Below are 25,603 nucleotides of genomic sequence, written 5' to 3'. Positions count from 1 at the left end.
GGTTTTAGATGTAACTGAGGAACATGCTTTTTTATAACATCCCATCTTTTTGTGGATGAGGAGAAAAATGTATATAGTTCTTGTACAATATTAAAAAAATTCAGTGTTTCATTTGAAACCTTAGCAGCATCATTTACAGTTAAATTTAAGCTGTGTGCAGCACATGGCACAAAAAAAGCCCTAGAATTAGCATCGAGTATGCGTTTTTGTAAACCAATGTTTTCCGCGCATATTCGCCCCATTATCATACCCTTGACCTCTCATGTATTTAATATCTAAATTTAAATTTTCCAAAAATCCCATAACAAAATTGAATAGCCCTTCCCCTGTAGAGTCGAATATTGGACTAAACGCTATAAAACTTTCTTGTATTTGAACCATTTTAGAACTGTCATTTAGAACAACATAACGCAAAACGAGGCTTATTTGCTCTGTATGGCTTGCATCCGGTGTACAATCTAAAATTATTGAATAATATTTGGAACTTCGAACCATATCCAAAATATTATTTTTTACTTTAGAAGCCATCAATTCAATAATTTCATTTTGTATCTGGTAGCCTAAATAATGGGTCATCAAGAATTTGTGAGTTTTGCACTCGACTAATGTGCTCTCTCATCACAGGATCAAAAGATGAAATCATTTTTTGAGGAAGTTCCCATTATCATTTTCAAAAAGTTTTTTAGAAGAACCTTGAAAAGCTAGACACTGTCTGGATAAACATTTAACAATTGAAACAATTCTTCCTAGAACGTCATGCCAATATTTTTTTTCAGTTTTAAAACCCGTAAGTGATGATCGTTCACCGTTGTGGACAATTTTAACATTTTTTTTGAATTCATCCATTTATTCATGTGAACTTTATGTGCAATTGATGTTTCATGTCTTGTAATGGCTGAGGATAAATATTGCCAATCAGAAAAACTAGTAGAATTTTTTGCGTCTTGACCTCAACCCCTAAACGTTTCGAAACAAAATAACTATTCTTTGGATAGGTTTCTGCTGTTATAGCATAGCAAGCAGATTTTGGTAGTTTCAGAAATTCTCTGTAACCTGTAGTATTTTTCCTACAGATGGTGGCGACAGTTTCAGTAATTCCCCTGGCTAAAAGCTATTGCTTCGGTATTTATGATTGTTTATGTGTACCATATGCGTTTAGTGATGATCGAAGAAATGGTGCCCGCCGTCAGGTGCAGGTGGTCCATAAAAAAATCCCGTACCGACACAGGGATGATTATTTATGATTTGTTTACTCGAAAAGAATCGTATAATTGCAATCTGTGGCCGAGGTTATTTTATGGGGATTGCGACGTTCGGGAACTTGTTTGGATGTGTAAAAGATGTCTTTGCACGTTCAAAATTGTTAAAAAAATAAAAAAAAATTTTCAAAAACCTTTGGTCTTTCGGTTTTTCATGTGGTCTATAAGAGATTTTGGCGCCCCTATGGAGTGGCGCCCGCGTGCGGTGCACGCGTTGAACGCGCGGTTGCGGGGGCCCTGCAATTTGTGATGTCTATACTAGTTCATCGAATCTTTATAAATCATTGCTACAGATCGAGCCAATAGTTTTGTGTAGTTCATACACCCTTTTTGACAAATTGATTTTGTATAGGATACATCAATATAAAAAAAATTACCCAAACAGAAAATTAAATTAGATAATAACTGAACTCACATACTCATTTCTGCTATAAAATTATCTCTCACTTTGGAGTTATTTCACATGTTTTCTGAAACTCTTGTGTTTCAACACCTTCAGTCTAACAGGCAGATACCTAGACAAAAAACTAAAAATTGATTCAATCATAACAGCTTGATAACTGTATTTTTATGATAATTGGGATGTTCGTGAGGATGACGAGACAATTGTTTGAATTTTTTTCTCGTAATCGTACAAGATAGATGTGACAAAAATACAAGAAACCAAAAAGTTTAGTACTGAATTGAAGTTCATTTTTTCATTCTTTTAAAGAAATGGTATATGAAAAAAATTGTATCTAGTTGGTAGAAAAAATTCTTGATAAAAAAGCGAGCACTGTTTATTCATGGAAGTTTTTTCTTAAAATTATCCAAGGAATAACTCATTTTCGTTTGTTCCTTTAGGAACACCCTCAACCCTGTATATGCGAAATAATTACTGATGCTGAATTCACGGATAAGCCTTCCAAAGACACAATAGGCAATTAAAAGAACGAGCACACAAGAGATCCTGATGCTTTTTCAATACTTATTTGATTTATTTCATAGAGAGAAGAAATGGCGATAACCTTATACATGACCCCTTGGTATGAACTTCCTATAAAACTGAGGAAAACATTTGTTTTATTTCTTGGAAAATTGCAAATTCCTTTACATCTAGAAGCTAGGCCAGTAGTTCATATAAACTACGAATTTCTGATGAAGGTAAGATGGAATTAATGAATATTGCAAGAAAAATATTTTTATCACACCTAGGTACATATTCTTTATTTCATTATATTGTAATGTGGGACCAAACCAACCAACGCATTGACCTTTGCTCTAATTATTGTTCCAGGTTTTGAAAGGCTCCTATACATTCCTCATGTTTCTGCAAAAGAAATAAATTAGAGCAAGCCATTTGATCTCGATTTCAACACAGACATTCACTTGCACTGTATTCACCTAAAAGTTATAAATTTGTAATCATTGTTTTAGAGTACATTACAATTCTTGCAATACATTTGAGTATTTTCTGTTTTTCCTTGCCATCTCTATCGATATTGGTAGGTATTACTGAAATGAAAATTTCTTGAAAGCTCGAAAAACAAAAGCAATTATCAAGATTGTTTGATAGCACACTCTGAGAATTCTGTTAATAACGATACGTTTTATTAGATAGATTGTCGATCAAACTATTATCTATATATTATTATCTATAACTGTCTTAAAAATTGGAAGATTCTGGTTTTTTAAAGTGGGGGTAAATGCCTCTTCATGAGTCAACTCTAGTTTCGCAACTGCTGGCGATCGCTTCAGTCATCTCGGAGTAGGGATTCACAGCTTGACTTGATATTCAAGCGACTTGATTTGGACTTGACTTGAAATCAATTCAAGTTCAAGTCAAGTCTCTCAATGTTAAGTCAAATACTTGATGAATGAATACTTGTTTTAACATTGAAAACTTCAACTTGACTTGAGTTGATTTCAAGTCAAGCCCAAATCAAGTATCTTGAATATCAAGTCGTGAATCCCTATCTCGGAGCTTGGGGAACCCCCTTATTTTGTCTAAACGCGCACTAGCTTGCAGAAATATATGACGTGCGACTCGTGCTTACATGCTCAAGTAATATCAAGTAGCTTGATATCAAGTCAAGTAATGAATATCTCGAATCAAGTCAAGTTCAAGTATGTAATTTTTCACGAGCTCGATTTTCAAGACAAGTAGTTGGTTAAAATATCAAGCTACTAGGCTTGATGAATCCCTAATATTAGGCTTTAAGACTTCTACATAAATGCACAATAAATGAATGTGTGAATACTTCCTCCTTTTCTGTAACCAATCTTTCGTCCATCGTGGCCATTTTTGGAATTTTTATTTCACATATAATGCTATAGTTGTAGCAACAAGTATCCCATCACACGCCATTTCTGTACGCTACCAAGCGAAGTACTGAAGTCGTTGTAGAAGGCATCAGTAAGTTGGTACAGGTTGGGCCGAAATGGACACTTTTGAAAGGGAAAGTCCTATTTCTATACTAGATAGGCGAAAAATGATCAGGGTTTCTGAGGAACAATTTCCATGAGAAACTCATTGGCAAAACCGTAACTTCATAGCTATCACCATTATTTTTTTTATTTTTATTTTCGAAATGAATATTTTTACATATAACGACCGAGCTGTTGGGACTTCGATCATACCTTGAAAAAAGATCAAGTCTGATATATTTTTTAAATGGTAATTTTTAGCTCTATCGAAATAAGTAGAAATATACGTAGTGTCCTATTTGAAAAATGTTCAATATTTCGAAAATAAACTTTTGCATAAAATGAAAAAACAATTACTGTGCTGAAATCAGTATAAAAATACCTTTAAATTGAGGTATCACTCACCCCATCTTCCCTATTCAAAAATTGAGGGTGGGGGTTGTAGCAGCAAGGGTTGAAGCGCTATGCGTCCGTAACCTACATCTTAAGTTGTCCCCCTCGAAACAGAAATCGACCTGTCCGAGCATTTCTATCGAAAAACTTTATTTCGTCTGTAATCTCGTCTGTTTCGTTTTCAAATGGCCACCCTGTATATAGTTCTTGTATAATATCAAAAGAGTCCACTGTTCCATTTTAAACCTTAGCAGCATAATTTTCAGTTAAATTTAATCTGTGTGCAGCACATGGCGCAAAAAATGCCCTAGGATTAGCATCGAGTATGCGTTTTTGTAAACCAATATCTGGCTATTTCATATAGATTGTGACGTTCGGAAACTTGTATAAATTGCAAAAAAGAAGTTTGGAAAAAAAATTGTTGAAAAAATTTTGAAGAATTTTTTTCGAAAACCTTTGGTTCATCGGTTCTTCATGCGGTCTATATAACTCGAAGAAATTAGTGTTGCCGAAATAGTAAAATGTTAATATTGAAATATTTGTGAAAATTAATTTTCTTTCAATTTCTTTGATAATGAATTTCCAAATTCATTAAGTTCATTGTACTGTCATGATATATGGAACTAAGTAGGTAATCATTGAGAGTTTCATTTTGAAGGTCGCTTCAGACAATATGACTATGGATCTTCAATGAACAAAGTCAAGTATGGCCAATCAATTCCCCCAGAATATAATTTGACGAATGTTGTGACACCTGTGGCTCTTCATTATGCACGTAAAGACAAGGCAACAGGGTACAAGGTGAGCAAATACAAACTATTGTCGAATAATTTAAAATTATATAAATTTATAGGATGTTGAACATTTGGCTAAGATCTTACCCAACTGTATCAGATTAAGTTTGGTGCCATTGGAAGATTTTGATCACGTTAATTTTATATGGAGTAATCATATTAAGACTTTGGTGTATGACGAAGTGTTCGAAGACTTGAAGAAGTATTAGTTTGTTAGGGTAACACCTGAATGAACATTGTTAAATAATGTAAGCACTGCTATTTATTCGAATTAAATATGTTTTCGAAAGACGTCTTTAAATCTGTATAGCTCTATGTTTTATATCCTTAAACGAAACTCGTTTTAATCCATTTACAAACAACAGCAAATGAAGCGTCACTTTACTTTCAATAACTGGATCCAGAATTTACATTATGTTCTGAAATTTTGGGACCCATATTTTCTAGTTTGGTAGACTTACGAGAAAAGTAGTAGATAAAGATTGTCCTAATGTTAGTGTAACAAACTCAAAGTGTAGATCATACTGATGAAAATAAAAGGAAATTTCGAAACATTTGAGAAATTGCTGGTGTTATTTTGCAATAATTCGAAAATAGCTGAAGATATTTCAATACAACTCAGAACACTTGTTTGCACGTTTCAAACATATCCAATGTAGTAGATACAAATGTTCCCAACTTGAACGCCACTGGTATGTTCACAAATTTTCAATGGAATTGAAATTCTTGAGATTACATTTGAAAATATGTATTCCTGATCAAAAACTCTAAACCTCACCTTTCTCGAAAAAATCGTCTTCAAATATTTTGAGATTTCATTTTTCATAAAAAAGGAATACTTTCAAATTTATTAGAATTTTATTGAAAAATTGAGAAAGTTGATACATGAAGCGAATTGAAGTATATTTACGAAATGAACACCATTGTTTTCGATAAAAGAAGTTGCGCGGAATTTGTTTTCATATTTGTTGGTATGTAACTACTAACCGCCCTATCAGATTGTCAGATCTACTCTGGGACACCCTGTATGAAGAAAGATCTGTGACTAGTTGAATCTTTATTAGCCTCGAATAACAAATTTAAAATTGAATAATAAGGAAACTATAGAGAAAGTTGGATCTTTTTTGGAATTTCGGACAATTCCAGAAACCATGGAATTTACCATAATATACCATATGGTAGACTCAAATCTCATAATATATGACCGTAGACGACAAGAGGTATTTTTCAAAAGGTTATATGTCACTAGTATTCAAAATCAAGAAAAATGAATCCTCTTTACCTATTTCATTCAAGTATACGATAAAATATTCTAATATTTATTCGATCTATAGGAGAGTTGTGACTCTAGTTTTAAAAGAAAACCAGGTCAAGAAAGTAAAGGTCAAGAAAATAATTTCTGGGTGTTTTCTGGTTTAAAAACGAATTTGTCAATATCCCGAGAGTTACTGATGCTAGTAATTATTTCCAACTGGAAGGAGCTCACTGGACATGATAAATGGAGATGATACTTTAAACTAGATTGATCGCCAATGATTGGTCGAAAGAAAAATATACATGATTCATCGCTTTTTTTTAACGGCGCATTTCATTATTATCCAATTATTACCTAGAGTAAGAGAGAGTGTGAAAATGGCGAACAAAATAGTTGTTTTTAAGAAAGCGATACAATTTTACTCGAGATTTTATGCCATTCCTGCCAATGGTAAAAGGTTCACGAAAACCTTTTTACTTAGGAATTATCTGCTACTTAGTTTAGGCTTGTTACCAGGTTTGATAGGAAACTATTTTTATTTGTGGAGAATTTTAACTAAAGGTAGGTCGAATTTGTTCTAAATTAACATATAATAAAATATCACTGATAAGTTTGTTTTGAGAAACTATAAAAGTCAACTATACATGCAAAAGTGGCTGTGTCTTTTGTTAGTTTAAGTGTTAAAGTGCCACTTAATACTTAAGCTTTATATTTTCATTATTTTTACTAACAAAATAAGGTGTGTACCACCAATTTTAAAGGTCTTATTCGACTAATTAGTACAGTCAATATATGTTTTTCACAGAAAAGTTTTGTGGTAGTTTTGGCTTATTCTATTTATATGTTTTTTTGGGGTACTGAATCCAAATCTGAGGTTTGCCACCTAAATTTCGTGAGGGAACAATAATGCAAAAAAAAGTAGAACATTCAATTTTTTGGCAGTTTTGTTGCATATAACTCAGAAAATATACATTTTTCGTGAATGACCTTTCTATACAATTCCGAAATAAATAAAGTTTCCTATAAATTTCTTTCATTAAGACTTTCTTTTCAATAACTGTTTTAGCTCAAACGATAGTTGAAAATTGGCGTATCATCTGTCTCTAACAAAAATACAATTTTTCCATTCCCAATCTTTAATTCAATAACAATAGCATGTCCTCTACTCAATAATTTCTTCTTACTATCCAGATGGATTTAAACTATTATACAATCATCTGTTTCTGATATTTAGTTCATTTCTTTATATTAATTTCAATGAATATATTGAGGAAATAATATCGCTGTTTTATACAATAGAGTAATCAAATTTAAATTTTCCGTGTTATATGCAAAAAACCGTCAAAAAATGAATTTGTACCGTTTTTCCATTCTTTTCAATGTTTCGTCACGAAACACCCAGAAGGAACTGTTTGAATTTCAATTTTTTTGGTGAAACATAGATAGTATAGCAAGGAGTAAATGATTGAAATTTGGAGGAAAAAACGAAAGGTTCACAAATTTTTTTAATGAACATGTTAGTCATGTTTGTCCACCACGATTATCTATACACTTCCCAACACGTCTCGGCATTGATGCAATAGAAAGGTCTATTTCAGATTTCTTCTTGAGGGATACTATTCCAAGCTGTTCTTCATGTCTCAGAGCCGCCAAAGTCCGTGAGGGCTAGCTGGGTCTTAGACGTCGATCTTGAATTTCATTCGTGCCCCTTCGACGTCCGATTTTGGGCATTATCCACGATTTTTTTCTCCAAATTCAATCATTTACTCCTTGCTATACTATCTATGTTTCACCAAGAAAAATTAAAATTTAAACAGCTCCTTCTGGGTGTTGCAGTTTTTTGTCAGTTAGTATAATAATGACTATAATAGAAAGCACTGCACATCAGTAAATATATATGATCCAGAGGAAGAAGTTCTATATGTAGGTGTAGCAGAGGGGTCTGTATTGGGTCCACTGCAATACAATATTTGATGTACAAACATTGCTTAAAATATGTGAATGTCAAGTAAAAATACTATATTTTTGCGGATGACACTGTGCTGCTGCTTGCCCCAGATGATTTGAAACAAGTTGAATGTTATGTTAATTCTAATCTCGAACTTTATCATGAGAGGCTATGTTAGAATGAACTGAGTATTAATCTTGATAAAACAGTACCTATATAATATGTTGCTGTGATACAAATGTTGTTATGAATAATGTCAAAATCGAGTCAGTGATAGGATATAATTATTTAGGTCAAATAAGATAGATTGATAGAATAGATAACAAGGTAAGTTGGAAACCTCATATAGAAAATCTGATGAGGATGATTCCTCAAATAGTAGGAGATATGGAAATATGTTCTTATTTATAGGATATATAATATATACATCAAGAACGATGTGTTCTATGAACTTTACAAACAGATTTTTTTTCAAAGTAAATTTTTCGATTTAAAAGCGATGTTTTGGTGTTAAACAATTTATGATCAATTGCCAAACCTCACTGAACAGAAATGTCAACACAGTTTCTTCTTCTTGCTGTAGGACATAGTCCTGTTTGATCTGACATCCTAGTTACTGTGATGTGGATGTCCAGCTCTCGTGTCATCTTTTCGGTGGTCTTCCTGGTGCTCTTATTGTATTGGGTTTTTGAGTTTTCGCAAATTTCGCTATCTTTCCTGTGTCCATTTTATCGACATGGCCCCTCCATCTTCGAGGTCTCGCTCGTGTCCATCTCACCACATCCTGAACTCCCGTCTTTCACATTGTGTCTTCATTTCTAATTCTACCTCAATTTCTGCAGTCTCATTAGTCTCTTATATGTTATGCCTCAGCTCTTGTTTCGGCCGCTATTTTTTCTAGCTCTAAGGGATTCTGAGCTCCCTTCACTAGACAAATAATTTGGGACACCCGATACACTGGCCACTATTCGAGAAGAGGGTGAGCAACATTTCTTGTAAACGCTGGTGGAGATATTTTAGATTTTGTGAGAGCTAGGTGGAAGGCAGTCAAGTGAGGTTGTCAGAGGTTATTCAAAAGAAAATCTGACGAAAAAAATGCGCAGAATATCCAAATGGGAGAAGTTTCAACAAGGTTTTGCCAAATACTAGAGTTTTGATAACATATAGTTTCAGTCCTCACATAAAATGCAGAATTAGATATGCCTAGAATGCAAGTGGCACCTTGAAAGTCAGTAGTAATAAAGTAAAACAATACCCGACAATGAAAAACAAATATATCAACTTTTGGTAATTGTCAAAAAAAATTCATTAATATATGATATTTCGAATTAGCAATCAATGCTGCATTAGTAATTAAAAAATTTTTCCATTTGCTTTATTATTATGTTCCCCATAATGAGGAATAAAGAAGACATATAAAAGGATCATAATAATTGATTATTAACCGTTTAACGAATAACAAGCCAAAGAACAAACCGAATTGTTTCCCTTAGATATTTTATACATTTAAACTGATTTTTTTTTCAGATAAAGTTTCAATAACGTCAACTTTAGCATGCATACATGTGAATGCAGAAATTTTTGTAGTAGCACTCGTAGGAATTACAGCTTTCTATCATGGGAATGATATCATTGATTTTTTATATGATCTTGGAATTCATAAATTTGGCGAACCAAACGGATTGGCTGAAGTTTATAAAAAACATGATAAAATCACGAACTGCATGTATTATTTTACGGTAGTTACAGTGTTGTCAAGAATCACCTTCAACATCTTTCGACACTCTTACTGCGAGGCAAAAGAAATATATTTGGACGATAGATATTTATGTGGCATGATGTTGCCATTTTGGACCCCTTTCAGGACGAATATTTTAGCGAAAATGACAATTTTTCTGATCTCTAACTTACTCTTTGCCATCTACATACCTATATCTGCCATTGGTTATTTTATGGTTTATGGAGTTTGTGATTTAATTGTTTTGAGGATGAAAAAATTGAAACAAATGTTGAAGAAGATCGATTACTTTGGAAGCAATGACATGGTCCAGAAAGAGCTCGTGGACTGTATCCAGTATCACTCCGAAATTTGGACGTTGGTTCATTTTTTCGATATTTCGCACTTTGATTTCAGTTTTTTGAGCGTTTGTTCTCCGAAAAGAATTATTTCAAACGATGAATTTCGACTCATTCACTCAAATTCAATGTGTCTGACCGTAAACACAATAACTGTCGAAGGGAAAGACCTTGAATGCTTGAAATTTTTAGGTTAGCTTCGATGTAGATCAAATGTTGCATTTAGAGAAAAGTAACAGTTTAAAGCTTTATGCGACATTTCATGTTGATCCTGTTAACAAAATCAGAAAAATTCAATAATGAAATCGGAAGAAAAATACTCAATTTTTTTATGATAACAGATCTGATCGAGTTGAAAATTTGCGGGTAGATATAAAAAAACAGTTTCAAGATTTGTGAGAAATTCGGTGTTGATCGCGTAGTCAGAACCATGAAAAATTCAAGCGGAATATCAAAAAGTCAATCTGATTTTTCATTGGCAACAGATCCTGGTGAGTTGAAATTTTGGTTGAATTCCGCAAAGAATGAATTTTTGAAATTATTTTTTTCCACGATTTTTTGAATTATCTACTCAAGATATCTGTAGCGGGTAGGTATAGTCTATTCAGGAATTATTGATATCGAATTAGGCCTTCAACGTCCAGTCGCGGCTTTATTTCTGGTTACAAAATATCACTAAAAATTGCTGTGGTTTCATCATAGAAATAGCTAGATATATTATTTTCATCATTTTTCATCTCTAATATCCATAATTTTCGATTTTACGAAGGGAGGCATACGGTCATGATTTCATTTATCATAGGTATAGAAATTTGGGTTAAATAATACAAAAATGCATTTACATTTCAAGGAACTCAAGGAAGGGATATCCATTCCTATAAGAGTCGCCTATAAAAGACCCCATTGGAGATCAATAAAATATGCATGTTCCATTGCACCGAAAGTTTTTCATTTATGATTACATTCTTGATGGACACTGGGTATATATTTGTTTGCAAAATTCAAATCATATAACACTAAATGTGCTATTTTATCACAGGATTTATGGTTCGTTTTAGCTGTGATAACTAAACTGGTGAAGGAAACAGAAAAAACTTTGTGAAACTTTGAATACTGTGGCTAAGTGAATTATTATATTATGCAACAAGTGGGGAAAGTCGAAAAAAAATTTTGACGAATAAGTTTACTCATGTCTGTAATGTGAAAAAAAGAAGTGTGATAATGAAGTTTGAATCAAATTATTCGAAATAATTTTTTTATTACCAATTCGGTTGTTCTTACCTTATACTGGGTGTTCCTAAATAAGAGTTAAGAACACCCGGAGGAAAATGGGAAATTCCTTGGTCCGAAAACGCTTTGTTTTCGAGATACGAGTGTTTCAAGTGTATCGTACTTTTAAGTGATGCTTATAAGAGTTTATCAAATCTTTATTAATGTTCGCTACAGATTGGGTCAATAAGTACCAAAACTTATAATTAATTAATTCATTAGTCATTACAGCTTACTAACTGGATGTTCAAAATGATTTGGATTTTCCTGAGGATTACTAGAGAGCACTTTAATATTTTTTCCCGAAATCGATAGCAGATACGATAAAACTATAACAAACCGAAAAGTGTAGTACTAGACCAGAGTTCCTTTTTACGATTTTCTTAACAGCGGTTCAAAACATAGTTCTGGAGGAAAGAAGCAGGCACACTTCCAGAAAAATTAAACCTTGTAGATTTGCATTCAAAATAAGCATATCACATGATGAAAATTAAATATTTTGTGAAGGGAAGCTTCTATGAGAAAAAAAAACTTGAACTTTAACACCTGTATTTCAAAAACAAAGTGTTTGCGGACTCATATTATAGGACTTTTTTTTCTTAAAATGATTCGAGAAATCTGTCATTTTCATTTGTTCTTCCAATTTAGGAACACCGTGTATATATGTACATACATTCAATTCAAAACTGATGTCTTCACAAATAAATTGCAATTTTAATGAAACACAATAAATTGTACAACACATCCCAGAAAATTTTTCTATGCGAATTACTCAGTTCAGTTCTTTGTTAACTCAGTATTGAAATTTTGTGACGAGAATGATACAAAAAACCGAAAACTACGGGTGATGTGATCATATCATATCATATATGGCAAATGAGGGGTCGACAAAGCTGATAGATAAAGGAAAAAAATAAACCTCGGACATAGACGTGCTCGTAGTGCAATAAAAGTAATCATCTTGAAAGCGATAATAAACTGATAAACCGTAAAAGGGTCCAATTTTTCACTGCCGTGTGGATATCAAGAGAATGTAAAATGATTATTGGTTCATTTCATGTTAAAATTTTTGTTCTTCGTCTTTGGAAGAATTCTGCAATTTTATATTTTGGAAATCTTGAGGTAGGAGGGGGGGTTTCAATTACCCCCAGTGCCCCCCCATTTATACGCCCTTGATTTCGTTGGTCTACCAAGCGAGGTGTGGGCAAAGTGCCGTGTTGAAGAATATTTCTCACAGTATGAGCAATACATAGTTTTGAAATTGAGTAGGCTATGAAGAATACTCTACTTTTCATAGCAGTTGTAGGAAAATAAAATTTACCAACTTAATTTCGAGTACCCATAGCCGCCTGGGATGTCAATAATTCTTGAATGAACTGAAAAATGATGATTATCGCGTCACCAGAACCATAGAAAACACAAAAAGTTCTCGAAAGTTAATGTTTCCGTAATAAACAATTCAACTAGGTGGAAATTTAGTTTGAATACATATGTAAAATAATTATTCGAATGTTTATGCCGAATTTTAGGGGGATCGTATCATCAGATCTTCTCATCTAAATAAACGTACCGACAACAATGGCCTCATAATAAAATCACCTCCTCACAACAAGACAAGAAGTCACAGGTCTGACAGAAAGATGATACCGCTATGAGCCATATAATTTTTTTCTTGTTAGTACCAAGCTACATTTGTTTTTGTTTGAAAAATGGATAAAAATATAACATTAATAAAACACAGGTTTTATGGGAAAAATACGGTGCAAAGCAATAGCTAGATAACAGTTTTCCACAGTCTGCTCTATCGACAAAAACGATTAAAATAAACGTAAAATAATAACGTCGTATTTCGATTGACAAGATTATCGAAAAGTTCTAGTTTTCCTAGGCCCGGCCGGAGGGAAAAGTATAGCCTAATACTTTTCATATCTGCCAAAATTAATTTGACATGACAACCGTAACTGAGGAAATTTTCCATTGATCAATGAATTTAACGATCTTTATCGTTAATATGAATCTTATTTTAAGTTGAATCTACAGATTTTTATGAGTTTCAAAACGTAAGAAGAAAAAATTTTATATGTATATATTTTATTCAGAGGAGACGTGACTTCTCATGTCTCGCCTTCAATTTACCCTGCTCACAGTGCTCACTACGTTCAGTAGTATAGGCTTGCCATGAAAAATGACACTTCTCCTCCTTATGAAATAATATACTATTTTAGTGGTTAGGCCCGCGTCTTATTGAGTTATATACCTATACACAGTTTCGTGGACTTCTATGAACATGAATGAACGAACGCTCAAAGCTGCTGATCGCAAACAAATGCTTCTATTCGAATATCTCTTCTTATACCTTCTTATTATGATGAAAATTAAACATTTGCAGCTTGGTGAAATTGATGAATAACAGCATGGGATGGTGCTATATATGCCAATATTCCTTGATTTCAGGAATTATTAGAATAGAGTTTTATTTTTAGTACAAATTACAAAATAAACTACAGAAAAATAAAGCTGTGAGTTATTCACCCTGAGGTAACAACTGTGTACAGCATTCAAATTATTATTTATTCCCTATTTTACGGTAACAAAAAAAAAAATAAAAAACTAGCAACTATACATAATAAATGATAAATAAGTTCCAACTCTAAGTTATCCCTGTCTCAGCCGGTATAGGTACGTCTCTTCATCAGTTTTTATTTCGTCTTCATCGGTTACTCTTCCTCTTCGGATCTTTCCCCCCTGTCCTTTTTAGCGTGTATTTTTTTCTCCTCATCCTTTCTCCCCTATCTTTTTCTCTTTTTTTTTAAGTGGAATTTATAATCTTATGTATCTCAGTTCGGTCTTGTTCAATCAGCCATCTCTTTAGTTCTTTGTTGAATTTATTTTTATTATTTATTTCTTTTATTTCTTTTGGTACGATCGGGTATAGTCTTGCAGCTATATATTCACTACATCTCTGTCCAATTCTTTTTTCTGCTCTGGGTCTCTCATAATTTTCGTTATCGTCTCCAGCTCTCGTAGGGTATTTGTGTTCTTTTTGTATGATGGAAATTTTATTTTGTTTGATATGCGAGATAATCCTTTGAGCAAAAATTTGTCTTATATCTAATACTTTAGCTAAACTGTATATACTGTCACTAGAGAATGTAATTTTTTTTTTGTACATCACTTTGAGGATATTTCTTTGGAGAACATCAATGATTCTCTTGTGTGTGTCAAAAACACCTCCCCATCCTATTATACCATACGAAAGCTGTGGCTGCACCAGCGACTCATAGAGCATCTGTAAATGTTTTGGAGAATTAACATAATTCATTATATACTTAAATCTATATAAGATACCTCTAAGTTTTCTCGAAACATACGTTATGTGTTCATCCCACTTCAAATGTTCATCGATGACTACGCCAAGATACCTTGTTGAATGTGTTTTCGCTACATATAACTGGTCATCGAAATTCAAGTCTCCTAAATCTGGAATTCCCTTTTTATTTGAGGCGAAGGTTATATATTTGGTCTTACTGATATTTATCGTAAGTTTATTCAATCTGAACCATTTTGTCAGAGTCTCAAATTCTTGGCATACTTGTTTTTTCAGATTCTTCCATGTAACATCATGAAAAAGTATCATGGTATCGTCCGCGAAACCGATAATTTCACCTTTGTTATTAACCCTGAAGAGACTGTTTATATACAATATGAACAGAAGAGGCCCAAGAACTGTACCCTGTGGTACTCCGAAATTTATTTGATTACTTTCACTATATTTTCCATTTAGGTGTACAATTTGTATTCTATCTGATAGATAGCTTCGTAGCAGATTTAATACTTTGCCGCGGAAACCAAAATTTTCAAGCTTTTCTAGTAGACGATCATGACAGACAGTATCAAAAGCTTTTGCAAGATCGACAACTACCGCCAAAGTTGGAATTTTACGGTCAATATTTTTATATATGATGTCTGTGACTTTTTTTATGGCATTTTCTGTCGACATGCCTTTTCGAAAACCAAACTGATTATCTGATATAATCTTATGTTTATTTATAAATGTCTCCATACGAACTTTAATCAACTTTTCGAGGATCTTTCCCAGATTTGAAACTAAAGTTATCGGTCTATAGTTCTGCATGCGACTCCTGTCTCCTCCTTTATAGAGTGGTTTCACTATTCCTACTTTTAATATTTCTGGAAAACAGGCTTTTTCGAAGCAGTTATTCATAATATAAGTGAGAGGATTAGATATCTCCTGCCGTATCTCCTTCAAATGTTCTGCGCGTATTCCGTCATATCCAGCTGATTTTTTCGATTTCAAACTATTAATAATTTTTTTTATTTCTTCAGAATCAGTTGGAAAAAGAAAAAAAGACTTATCAAAATGTTCACTCTCCTCTGTGAAGTCAGCAGGAGCAATTATTTCATTTGCATAACTTTCCCCTAGTCGACTATAATAGTCATTGAAAAGATCGCACATTTCTTGTCCGCTCTCTATGATTTCCTCATCGTCATTTTTTATGTGTTTTATATTTGTATCCGGTTTTTCGTAATTGGTAATCCTTTTCACACAGTCCCATAAAGCCTTGGAGTCTTTTTCATTATTTTTTATGCACTTTTCAAAAAAATGCGTTTTGGCTTCTTTTATGAGCCTTTGTAATTTATTTTTTAATTTAGAATACTCGCTCTTCAGTTGTGAATTGTTTGGTTCTCTTTTAACCCTATTAAACAATTTTTGTTTTTCATCTATAACTTTCATGATACTTGGAGTAACATAATCCTTTCTGATCTGATTTTTCTTTTTCGCGGATATCACGCTTGTGCATTTTTCTATATATTCTTTCAAGATATTGATAAAGTTTTCCATCATTCTATTGACATCATCACAACCGTAAACCGTATTCCATTCCTCATTAATCAAAAAATTTCTTAGTTTGTCGTAATTAATATATTTTTTAATACGTTCTTTTCCAATGTGATGTTCTTTTAGTTTTCTATTTGCATATAATAATACAGGATAATGGTCGGTAATAAGATTGCGAAATATGATGCCACTAACATTTAAATTTTCTGGATGCATAATACCTTTCACAAAATAATGATCCAAGCAGGATCGGCTGTCTGGCCGTGTGACATCGTTAATAAGTGATATGAATCCATATGTACACAATATATTTTTATATTCTTCCACAAGAAATTCATGAGATAATAAATTTATATTTATATCACCACTAATAATATGATCGGAGCAATGTTTCTGTTTTTCTAGATAATCTGTTAATTCTTTATTAAATTCCATGATAGGATAATGTGGCGACTTATATATCGCAGTGAGTTTTAAGTTTTTCTCTTGACTCTGAATATTCAATTCCAATGCTGTTATCTTTCCCAGTGTGATATTTTTGTGATCAAAAACAAAACCTTCTTTGACGTATACAATTATCCCATCGTTCTTGTTATATTTACCCTCACTGTAAACATGGGCGTACCCTCTCATCTTAAATAGTTTCGGATCCTCTACTTTGTATGTCTCAGTTAGTATAACAATGTCAAAATCTGCAGGAAACATTTCAAGTAACAATCTGAATTCATCGAAATTTTTTTGTATGCTCCGTATGTTCATCGTTATAATCTTCAATTCACCAATTAAATTCATCTTATCTAGTTCCCTCATACCATCAATGTTGATAGTTTGATAGTCTTCATTTTGATAGTTTCTGATGAAATCATCCATAATTCAAACTTTGACGAATTGGATATACCCACAAAAAAAGGAAAGAAAAACTCCTATGTAAACCCCAAATACAACTAATTTTGATTATATAATTGAATACACATATATTGTTTATTATTTGTATATATATATTTTTTTTTTTTTTTTTTTTTTCTTTTTTACATAATGAAATTTCACTTATCTAATGTTGACTTCTGCCGAAGTTTCATCCCACTCGCACCTTCCTTTGAAGGTGGTTTCTTCCTATGTAAAAATATTTTCTTTTGCGTTGCCAATTGTGGTGTCATCAACTTAGCCAAACGTTCTTTCACACTACTTGTAGCTACCCCAGAAGCTGAATCTATCAATCCATAATCTGTTCTCTGTTCTAAAGGCTTAGTTTGCTCCTCAGCGGCAGGAGTACTTGGTGCGCTATTTGGTCTATTTTCCTCTTCAGAACTATCCAGCTCCTCCAAATCGTAAATCCTCTGTCCAACCACCAACCTATTCCCCTTTATATAGGATTTTTCGGATGAATTTGCTCTAGCTTTCAGCAAGAACGACCTGAGCCTATTATTTTCCTGTCGCTGCCGAACAGTTAGATCATTTGCAACGGATACTGCAGTGCCTTTCAAGTTCTTCACGTGTTCGAAAATAATTTTTTTTGTACGATATGAAACAAATTCAATTTTAACAGGACAATTTTTTTCCCTTCCCAGCGCGTAGCAATCACTAATTTCTGTGGTTTCAATGTTAGTCTTCAACAATTTATTAAGTTCACAGCAGAGAAACTCCGATGTCAATTTTGTATCCCTCTTCAAACCAAAAACTAAAACATTATTTTTATTCAATATGCGCTCAGCTTTTTCGAGTCTTTCTTTTAGGTCTGCGCTCTCTCTCTCCAAATATTCGTTTCTGCTTTTCAATGCTTGAATCTCCAACAACAACCTAGATTCTGATGCAGATATGCAATTTTTAACCTCTTTTTTAGAATTTTTAATTTCCTCCAAGAGTTGTTTCAGTGTTATTTCTTCCACTTCTCGATCTGGCATCTCCGTTCCAATGAAAAAAAAGAACAAGAAAAAAAACAGAGGACACACGCTTCACTCCACTGAGACCGACCAGGGAGACTTAACTTTTAAACGTGCACAGGAAGGTCTAGGTTAAGAAAGGTGACAAACGAAGGGACAGAACATGGGAAATTCAGAACAATCTACAATTCCTGCAGTGTGTGTAACACCTTATTTTAAACGATATCGGATATCAGCATGTGAGCGGACGCAGATGTCGCAAGAGAAGTCGAAATCCAAAATTCATAACAAACAATCAATTTCAAATTCTCAAACACCTCATTAATGACGTGTTATTTCTAATAATTGAAACGATAGGTACCTACTCAGGGTTCGCCTTGACTTTGGACAAACCAAAACCAGCAAATATCACAGCAGATATCACTCAAAAACAACAACTGGAACAGCGACCGACCGAAACATTCGAACACCGTAATGAATTGCTTTGATAGAGTACGAAATGATTGTGGTAAGAGAAAAAAAATCGTAAGAACAGATCCGATTTGGTTGTAATATATTTTAAATAGGTAAAATAACGGCAACAATGAAGTTAACATACAGGGTGTTTCACGAATGATTGTACAGGCTTTCAGGGCAGATGCATGACATTTTGGTGAGTCTGAACAGTGCTCGAAACATGTCCTACAATAATCGCCTTATTGGACCATATATTCTTCCTCACAGGCTGAATATAGTGGCATATTTTGAATCGAGCATTTGCTAGGGCTTTTGAATGATGGAAGCAATATTCTAAGAGGAAATTTTCGAGAACAAAAATTGATGGGGGAGCGGGTATAAAAGCAGGGCCCCCGCAAGGGCCATCAACGCCCGCGTGCCGAAAATATTTTGGCGCCCCTTAAAGGGGGGAAGTGGAGAAAAACGTCGCAGGATAATCGGCAAAAAATGTTTCAGTTTTTGTTAGGAATTTATTTGTAGAAGGGTTAAAAAAACTATCAGCAACCTTTATTGGATGCTTTAAGAACTTTATGCTGTCAGTTGTTGCATAATACATTTTTAAAATTTTTCATTATTTTATTCAAGCATTCGATCAAAACCGCATTTCATTTTAATTTTGTAATGGAACTGCAGAGTTTTCAAAACCTGAGCTTTATTCTTCTTTTATCTATTCATAAATATATAAACCAAACAATAAACAAATAACAGATAAAATATTCAATTAAAGGATAAAATTGAATGGATGTTTTTCTAGATTTGGCTACTGCGAATTCTTTTATTATATCATCAAAATCAATTTTATCGAGTATCTCTTGCTCTATAGCTAAGATGGCCAAACCAGATAATCTTTCTTGTGACAATCGTCAAAAGTGTCGCTTGTAGTCGTAGTTGTTAGGATGGCCGACTCCACAGAGGCTAGATTTTCAATACTTGTTAATGTCGATGGTTCACATGTTGCAGAAGATGGCAATGGCGCCGCTTTAGAAACTGTAATTTCTTCTCCCTCTATCGTTTCAGTATTAGAACATACTCCCAGCCATCTTCTCCCTTTGTTGAAGTCAAGCTTTTTTTTGCTGTCGAAATTTTGCACCAGAAGGTCGTTTTTTCTTGTATGGGTCCTAGAATTTAAGAAAAACTTGATCCAAAATTGGTAAGGACATTCACCCATGATTTACTTTGCGCCATCTCTTTGAGAATAACCCGTATGTTTTCATTTTTATGAATTTAAACCTTAAATCCGAGCCTTTAAACCTAAACGGAGTTAATATTAATAATAATAATAAGTTAAGACCGATCTGAAGCACATACCCTGTTCCTGTTATAATAATTAATTTTTGGCAAAGGTGAAATATAATTTTTTTAGAATGTCAAACGGCTACGAACATCAAATAAATAATACAGATCCAGGGTGCATATTAAAAAAAAAAATGAGTATAATATGATGGTGGCCCCAGGTAACAAATTCAAAATATCAAAGTCGATTCAATTTTTTCACGATTACAAACAATACTTCCCTATTTGAAGCAAATAAAAATAATATTATAGTATATAGGTATGGGCTAATTGAGGATGTGCACCATTTTAAACAGAAAAAAAAATATCGAATTTTATAGACTAATAGAAATGCTAATACTGTATGTGGATAGGTACTTACCATTTCATAAAATTCAATTGAATCACAACAAGAAACAGTAAAACAAACCACAATTACACAAAATACAAATCTTTTTAATTATCTGAGTATTTTAATTTTTTGCGTCTTGACCTCAACCCCTAAACGTTTCGAAACAAAATAACTATTCTTTGGATAGGTTTCTGCTGTTATAGCATAGCAAGCAGATTTTGGTAGTTTCAGAAATTCTCTGTAACCTGTAGTATTTTTCCTACAGATGGTGGCGAAAGTTTCAGTAATTCCCCTGGCTAAAATCTATTGCTTGGGTATTTATGATTGTTTATGTGTACCAAATGCGTTTTAGTGAAGATCGAAGAAATGGTGCCCGCCGTCCGGTGCAGGTGGTCCATCAAAAAATCCCGTACCGACAAAGGGATGATTGTTTATGATTTGTTTACTCGAAAAGAATCGTATAATTGCAATCTGTGGCCGAGGTCATTTTATGGGGATTGCGACGTTCGGGTTCGGGAACTTGTTTGGATGTGTAAAAGATGTCTTTGCACGTTGAAAATTGTTGAAAAAATAAAAAAAAACTTTTTCAAAAACCTTTGGTCTTTCGGTTTTTCATGCGGTCTATAAGAGATTTTGGCGCCCCTTCAGAGTGGCGCCCGCGTGCGGTGCACGCGTTGAACGCGCGGTTGCGGGGGCCCTGTATAAAAGAATTTCTTTGCGAAAATGTAAATAAGATGTCGAAAAGTATTTCTTTTTGTATGAGTGTGTCTGATTTCAGCCAGTTATTAATTTTTTTGAATATCTTAAAATTTTCCCTTCGGTATGCCCGCGTCCCCTTAGGGGGTGCCCCCACAGGTTAAAAATGCTGCCTTAAGTCATGATACTGAGAAATTAAATTCATTCAATATGAATTAACGCATTATTGGGAAAAACACAGGTCCGCGTTTACTATGAATCGAAAATTCCAGATATTCAACCATCTCATAAAATATTGATGCGAAGTGTGCCATTATTTCAAATGAGCTCGTTTGAAAGAGTATCCATTGTAGATTCTGAGGAAAATTTTACTTTTCGAAAATTCGATGTACAGGGTGTTTCACAAGATGTGGAATAAAGAATATAATTTTCTCAATCCGGACCTGCGCTATCGACAAATCATCAGGTGCAAATATTAGGCATTGGCCTGTACTCATTCCTCAAATTTTCATGAAGATCCATGCAGGCGTTCAAAAGTTATGCCGATTGAAAGTTTTTGATAAAATACATAAAACAGTCTGTATCTCTTAAACCCTTAAACGAATATAGGTGGGACATATTTCGAGCACTGATTCAGACTCACCAAAATGTACCGCATCGGCCCTGAAAGCCTGTTCAATCATTCGTGAAACACCCTGTGTAATGAATCACATCACACATATTCTTATTGTACCTACTAGTGGCCAACATTTTTTGTCCCTAAGATATAGAGAAAATGAATGGCACACTTCGGTTCGGTTATCTCTTTTATGAAATTCCTATAGTCGTTAACCGCATTCCTCTATCTTCTTTTGTTTTTGAGTTATAGGGGCCAACATTGAAATTTGGGCGATTTCAACATTGGTCATTATCTCCGTTCCTGTTTGTGTTACTATTTTGCAGACACTTTTGTGATAGCAATCCATTGGCGTACTGGGATTTCTTATCAAGGGGTTTCTTTGTTAGCTATAACATGAAGTTTTATTTTCAAAAAGGAATACCATTTGTATTTCGTTTCAAAAATGTATATCAAATAAGTGGCCACAGATTCATTCAGATATTGAGAAAAATATTAATTGTATGTGAAATTTAAATTATTGAATATTAAGCCAGGCGTCCATTAGGCGAGTCGGGCCGGGGCGGAGAAATCCGCCTGCCTACAATTGTATGCAATTACCAATTACGTCCACTGCAGGGTCAACGGGCCGGGGCGCAGTGGCATACAAATGTAGGTAGGCGGACGCCTAGCTTCAAGTAGGTACGTTGAATCACAAAATTAAATATTTATTCGTACAGTGTAATTATTATTTTGCATTGAAAATTTTATGGAACCTAAAACTCTAATTATTTTAATTCTTGTTCGGACAACTGTCAGTTACTAGAATTCGATGTAATTATTGACGGCATTATGAAAAAATGATGTAAAAACTACACGTTGAGATGTTTTATTTTTTTTTGCATAAAAATGAAGTCTTACATGGAAAAAAGGCGTAAAGGTTCAAAAATGATTCTTAGTTTGAAATATCTCAGTGGCATATCACTTATTCCTTGAAAAAACCCGTATGCGCGCCAATGATGATCATAAAATTCTTAATTACGATAGATGCGCAATAAATAACTACCTTGAAATCCACCAGATTTTTTTCGAATATTGCTACCGTTTTCAGAGCAATAAATAAATAGATATAGTTTTTAAGAAAAACTCTAACACGACAATACGAACTATTTGCGAAAAAAAATGTATATGTACACTACACTGTACACGTTGGTCGAATTTACTCACTAACACCCGGTATTTGATATATTGATATCTCAATAAATAAATTATATATTTTTGAACGGAAGAAAAATGATGATTATTTCTGAGTCACATTATTAAGTAAATATTGTTTCCATAAGAAAAAACAGAACTTTATGTCATAGCTAAGCAAAAAGAACATCTGAAAAAAAATTAATGTGGGTAACTGGATTATTACCAAAAATTTGTCTGTTTAATGTTTTTATCGTAGCTCAATCAGGAACGCAGCTAATGACCAATGTTAAAGTCGCCGAAATTTTAATGGTGGTCTATAACTCGAAAACAAAATATTTTAGAGTTTTTCAAAAAATTATAATCACATTGTTTCTTTCCATTTTTCTCTAAAGGTTGAAGAATGCTGTTCAAGTATCACCATTTTTGACCTGTATAGTTCTGTGTTCCTCAACGGCACAACAAGCGCTTGAATAAATGAGCACTCAAAGGCTCCTGGCTCTGCGCTAAAATTTTTGCAAATATTCTTTTGAATATGTAAATTAATTTCACGGCATTCAGACAATTTTTTTTTGCCGTGAAATTAATTTATTATATGAATATACAGACGTTAAACTAATATTTACTCTTCTGCAAATTTTCATTTGAATGCCGTTTAGGAAAAATTGTGCTTTATTCAAGAAAAGTACCTACTTTTTTGGCTCGACTGAAATTGTTAATCATTCAGTCCTGCCACAAAAAGTCACACATTAACTCTAATTGAAAAAATTTACTGTTGTATGTTGCAGTCATCAAATGTCACCTATTTTTTTCAACTATCCATCTGGCTTGTGGGTGAGTTCATGTTATGTTCTTCAGGTCAAAGTCTGGAAAATGAGGTAATCTAAAAAATGTTCTGTGCTCATTTCTACTTCGTTATTTTCATCGAGTTTATTTTCACAGAGAGAGGCAATGGCAATAAGTTTATACATGACACCTTGGCACAGATTACCTATAAAATTAAGAAGTACATTTTGTATTTTTCTCGCGAAAATGCAGATGCCCTTACATTTAGAAGCCAAACCAGTACTTCATTTGAACTACGATTTTCTGATGAAGGTTATTTATTTCTAATTATATTTTGGAAGTGAAGAAATGTGTACGATTGACCCTAGGTATTAGCTTAAAGTGAAATATTTTTTCTTCAGGTTCTGAAAGCATCCTATACATTACTCATGTTTCTGCAAAACAAATCTCAGTGAACAAGTCTTTATTTCAGCACTCAAGTCTTAGTTGGAATTAGAATCACCTGAATGTTATAAATTTGAAATGATAGAACGTTATTAAATTTTTAGTGTAGAAACAATATTATATAAAATATTCTTGCAAGTAATTTTCGTATTTTTCTTGACATATTTGTCGTTTTTCTCATTTATTTTGTGGAAAAAACTTACTGTTAAAAGTAGAAATGTAATTATTTTTGAAAAATTTAAATATGCAGGTAACTATATTGTAGTTCATCAAAAAGTTAGATAGAACTGGATTTTTGAACTCTTTTTTTCTGAGAATCCCATTACCTTAATAAGCTCAAAATTCGAATAAACACGTTATCAAATTAAACAACTTTTGAATGTCGTGTTAATAGGGGAAATGCGGACAGAACGACATATGCGGACAAAATGAACTTTCAGATTATTTTAAAATTGGCGCCGTATACATCGGAGTTTTACAGTGATTCAGGACCCTGAATCACCCTGATTGATGACAATCCTGCGAAGAAATTGACATCCTACTGTCTGTTTCACTGGTGCAATAACCACATATGTATTTTGGTCGGTTGATTTTTTTTTGTTCACTTGGTTTCTTAATTGCTTCTGGAGAGTGTAATTACAGTATTCGTTGTATATTGAATGTTTTCTTGTTATTACGGTTATGACGTAATAATATGTATAAGTTTCAAGATAAATATTGTTTTGAAATTGTGCTTCAATATTATAAAAAGTATGTGTTGAACAAAATGACATACTATCGTGAAGGACAAAACGATATAGTAGATATGTCATTTTGTCCGATACCTGTGAAGGAAATATATTTTTGGAAATAATATAGAATTTTATAGATTGATTTTCACGTGGAACTAATGAGCTCATTTTCATGCTATTTTGCACATAGTTTGCTTGCACTTTACGTGATAGAACGAACGTGAAATTTCTGGTATGTATCTTGTAAAAATTGGTAAAATTCCTTCAAGTCATAAATTGTTTCCTCCAGCAGCAAATCTCTAACCTTCCTTCTAAACTGCGCAAGAGACGTAGTTTTAGCTCCTGAGGAAACTTATTGAAGAGCTTCAAGCAGGTGTAGTTTGGGCTCTGCTGAGTTTTTTTCAATCGCGTATGGCCGTATGGGGTATTGCAAGTAGGTTTCTTCCTCGGGTAACATGATCGTGATAGGCAGAGTTGGCCGTGTATTTTTCTGGGTGTTGATGCACGTAAGTAACTCAGGTAAGTATGTATGCTGAAGTGATAGTCACCATAGTCATTATTTGCGAACTTTGCATTTAAATATTATGTATGTCATTATGATCATTACTAGTGTATAATTTTGTCTTTAGTAAACGGACAAAACGGATTATGTTTGAGGTCAAAATAATTTCTTATATCTTTTATTTTTGATGTTCAATTCAATTTTCAGTTTATCTTGAAAAAAATCAACCAAAGTTAGTATTTAGTACCAAAATGGGAGTATTATTGCAATAACTAAAAATATAACATTGGAAAACTAAACAGTATGTCATTTTGTCCGCATTTCCACTAAGAATACACAACTAGGGGTTCCGAAAATATGGCAGTTCGAAATCCTGTTTTCTTTATAAGGCTTGA

At 33.3% G+C, this 25,603-nt stretch overlaps 3 protein-coding genes across 3 annotated transcripts; 2 read left to right on the top strand and 1 right to left on the bottom strand.

Moving 5' to 3' along the window:
* Window positions 1-4,695: 4,695 nt before the first annotated feature.
* Window positions 4,696-5,137, top strand: LOC123684337 (lipase 3-like). Its single transcript, XM_045623561.1, has 2 exons — window positions 4,696-4,859; window positions 4,912-5,137. Exons 1-2 carry the CDS (start codon window positions 4,749-4,751, stop codon window positions 5,059-5,061), a joined length of 261 nt encoding a protein of 86 aa, XP_045479517.1. The 5' UTR covers window positions 4,696-4,748; the 3' UTR covers window positions 5,062-5,137.
* Window positions 5,138-14,209: 9,072 nt separating this feature from the next.
* LOC123685322 lies at window positions 14,210-18,162 on the bottom strand. The gene is made up of 4 exons (XM_045624980.1): window positions 17,806-18,162; window positions 17,352-17,697; window positions 15,790-16,236; window positions 14,210-15,591 (listed from the first exon to the last, which is right to left on the bottom strand). Exons 1-4 carry the CDS (start codon window positions 18,160-18,162, stop codon window positions 14,210-14,212), a joined length of 2,532 nt encoding a protein of 843 aa, XP_045480936.1.
* Window positions 18,163-18,628: 466 nt separating this feature from the next.
* Window positions 18,629-24,102, top strand: LOC123684373. The gene is made up of 4 exons (XM_045623604.1): window positions 18,629-18,649; window positions 23,534-23,623; window positions 23,688-23,843; window positions 23,933-24,102. The coding sequence occupies exons 1-4, from the start codon at window positions 18,641-18,643 to the stop codon at window positions 23,984-23,986; spliced, it is 309 nt and encodes a 102-aa protein (XP_045479560.1). The 5' UTR covers window positions 18,629-18,640; the 3' UTR covers window positions 23,987-24,102.
* The last annotated feature ends 1,501 nt before the right edge of the window (window positions 24,103-25,603 follow it).

Source organism: Harmonia axyridis, chromosome 7 (genome assembly GCF_914767665.1).
Source record: "Harmonia axyridis chromosome 7, icHarAxyr1.1, whole genome shotgun sequence".
Classification (NCBI taxonomy): Eukaryota; Metazoa; Arthropoda; class Insecta; order Coleoptera; family Coccinellidae; genus Harmonia; species Harmonia axyridis.
Note: the sequence above shows the minus strand (reverse complement) of the source record. Positions and strands in the feature narration are given on the sequence as shown.

Excerpts from the sequence above, each read along its gene's own strand:
- LOC123684337 (XM_045623561.1), top strand. The coding sequence starts at position 4,749 with ATGAACAAAGTCAAGTATGGCCAATCAATTCCCCCAGAATATAATTTG. Across the intron at positions 4,860-4,911 it reads ACAAGGCAACAGGGTACAAG|GATGTTGAACATTTGGCTAA; the intron begins GTGAGCAAATAC and ends ATAAATTTATAG.
- LOC123685322 (XM_045624980.1), bottom strand. The coding sequence starts at position 18,162 with ATGCCAGATCGAGAAGTGGAAGAAATAACACTGAAACAACTCTTGGAG. Across the intron at positions 17,698-17,805 it reads GAAGGGAAAAAAATTGTCCT|CGACAGGAAAATAATAGGCT; the intron begins GTTAAAATTGAA and ends ACTGTTCGGCAG. Across the intron at positions 16,237-17,351 it reads GAAACCACCTTCAAAGGAAG|AATATATAGAAAAATGCACA; the intron begins GTGCGAGTGGGA and ends ATATCTTGAAAG.
- LOC123684373 (XM_045623604.1), top strand. Across the intron at positions 23,624-23,687 it reads GTCAAAGTCTGGAAAATGAG|AGAGAGGCAATGGCAATAAG; the intron begins GTAATCTAAAAA and ends TTATTTTCACAG. Across the intron at positions 23,844-23,932 it reads ACTACGATTTTCTGATGAAG|GTTCTGAAAGCATCCTATAC; the intron begins GTTATTTATTTC and ends TTTTTTCTTCAG.